General features: G+C 43.6%; 1 protein-coding gene across 1 annotated transcript; it reads right to left on the reverse strand.

Annotated features, from left to right (window-relative positions):
* Positions 1-402: 402 nt before the first annotated feature.
* Positions 403-2,498, reverse strand: LOC136515215 (uncharacterized). The gene is made up of 5 exons (XM_066508874.1): positions 2,298-2,498; positions 1,984-2,209; positions 1,527-1,618; positions 854-1,267; positions 403-768 (listed from the first exon to the last, which is right to left on the reverse strand). Exons 1-5 carry the CDS (start codon positions 2,496-2,498, stop codon positions 403-405), a joined length of 1,299 nt encoding a protein of 432 aa, XP_066364971.1.

Raw genomic sequence — 2,498 nt, forward strand, 5'->3', positions numbered from 1 at the left:
CCTGTTGTTAAAGTCTACACCACACAGATCAACATAGCCTCACATCCATCACCATGGCTCCTATGCTTTACAAAACTAGATGCAGCCTTGGTTAGGCGGCAAATGGTTCTTTGTAGCATCAAATGAGGTCAGTGCTACACATCAAAATACTTCCTACAGCATAAGACAGTTAGCATGGCTATATGCAAAAGTGGAGAGGCCAACTCATATGCATCTAAGCAAAGTAGGTTGTGCTCAGGTAGGTCCTAAGCCATAGGATCCTATGAGCCTCTGTCATCTGAACAAAGCAAAGTCCCTCAGCCTTGTTCTTTAGCAGGTAAACCAGGGCAAACATGAGTGCCTCTTATGAGTACCCAGGCAGTCCATAACACAGCCATAAAGGTCCTGATGCACCTCATTGTGCTATGGAGTCTTGAGGGCATCTCCTACAGTCTCCACAGCCTTGATCATTCCATTCATGAGGTCTATTTCCTCTTGGGCAAGCTTTTTTCTCTTGCCACCCCTTTCCTCCTGGCCCTTGGCATCAGAACCCTTAGAGTCTTCCATACCAGAAGGAGTTCCCTTTCTAGAATCAGCATCTGTGCCACCTAAGTCAGTGATGTCCTCAACGGCATCAATATCACCTTGGCCAATGTCGGTTGGAGTGCCTAGAGGTTCATTTGAGCCCATTGCATACCTGCCTATGGCCTGATTACCACCAAAGATGGCCTCCATCTGAACATAGTTCTCTACTGATGTGTTCAAGAACTTAGCATCAGCAGGATGGTCCTAGTTAGTGAAACAGATATAACTATTAGACATAGGGGAGCAAAAGAAAAGGGATAGCTGAGGTGTTATCCAAATAGTTTCTAACCTTGGTGTGGCCAAGCAGGTGTTCATCATCAAGTACTATCATATGGTGGTCCTCATCCCATAGAGCACCACTCAAATTCTTGAGCCTAACAATCTTAACCCACCTTTGCCTCCACTTTCTCAAGTGATTGTAAATCTGCTGGGTGCTCACATTGACCCTAGCAAACTTAGAGACCATGAGTGCAACCTGCCTAACATGTACCTCCTTGAACCCTTTGTCAATTTTGACCCCCTGCCCCACCAAATCATGGAACCTCCTTAGCATGAACCTAGACTGGACAGGAGTCCAGTGCATAGGGCCATTGGGCTGAGGGGCTGCTGGATTGCCATCATTAGCAGCAACTACCCCACCCTGTTCCACCTCATTGTCCTCACCACCAATGTTAACAACCTGGTCAAGCATATTGTCCATTTCCTATCAACAACTAGTATAACATTGAATAAACTAGTATGTAAGGAAAATAAATTGCATGATATGAAATACAAGTTCAACAGATCAAATAGGCAGAAAAGGAATAGGTACTACATCATTACAAAGTGCTATAGGTCTCAGTTAAAATACAAGTTCCATCAATGCTACTAAACAATACACACACCATGCCACTACACCCTAGAATTCCCCCTGTTTTGCCACATCTATGCAGCCCATGCCTCCCTCTATTGTGCCAAGGTACCATTGTTAGGGACATGATCTGGCTGTGAGGCATTGTCATTGATATTAGGAGTCCATGTGGATTCAGCAGGTACATGCTCATCCTACCCATGCCTGAGGATCCAATTGTGAAGAATATAACAGGCAAGAACAAGCTTAACTTGGGTCTTGTATGGGTGGAAAGACTTGTTGTCCAATATGCCGAATCTATTCTTTAGAGCACCAAAAGCCCTCTCAATTGTTACTCTAAGAGACGAATACCTTAGATTAAAAAGCTCTCTTTGATTTTGAGGTCGGTTTGAACCAAACTCCCTCAAATGGTACCTTGTGGCACAAAATGGTGGCAAGAAACTAGGCCTCACTGCATATCCAGCATCGACAAGATAGAATTTGCCTTGAAATTTGCAGATAGGGATATGTTTTAGTAATTTCATTTAGGATTAAGCAAAGTGTCAATGGTTTTTTTATTTGGATGATACCTGGTGGCACTCTAAGGCCATCATCTCTTTCAAGAGCATCAAACAAGATAAGAGCATCATGTGCAGATCTCTCCCAACCAGCAAGCACATAGGTGAATCTGAGGTCAAAGTCCATGGCTGCCAACATATTTTGTGTGATGGTGTGCTTCCTACCTCTAAAGGCAGCTTGCATCTTCACAGGCACTCTAGCTAAGACATGAGTACCATCAATTGCTCCTATGCAGTCCTAAATAAACAAAACATAAGTGTAAGTGAACATTAACACTAAACTGATAATGAATGAGACCTATGTATGACAAGTTATGGATACCAACCTTGAAATAGGGGTACCACCTTCTGCTCCCAAGGATCCTAGGATGGACATTGGTAGTAGGAGGGACAATCAATTCATTCCTTAGCTCTCCTATTACATATAACACCTTCTGGAAGAACCTACTAATTGTCTCTGCGGACCTCCTGAAGGTGAGATCAACCACCCTAAACCTCTCATTGTGACCAACAACATGCAAGAACAT

The sequence above is a fragment of the Miscanthus floridulus genome, chromosome 17 (assembly GCF_019320115.1).
Source record: "Miscanthus floridulus cultivar M001 chromosome 17, ASM1932011v1, whole genome shotgun sequence".
In the NCBI taxonomy this organism is placed as follows: domain Eukaryota; kingdom Viridiplantae; phylum Streptophyta; class Magnoliopsida; order Poales; family Poaceae; genus Miscanthus; species Miscanthus floridulus.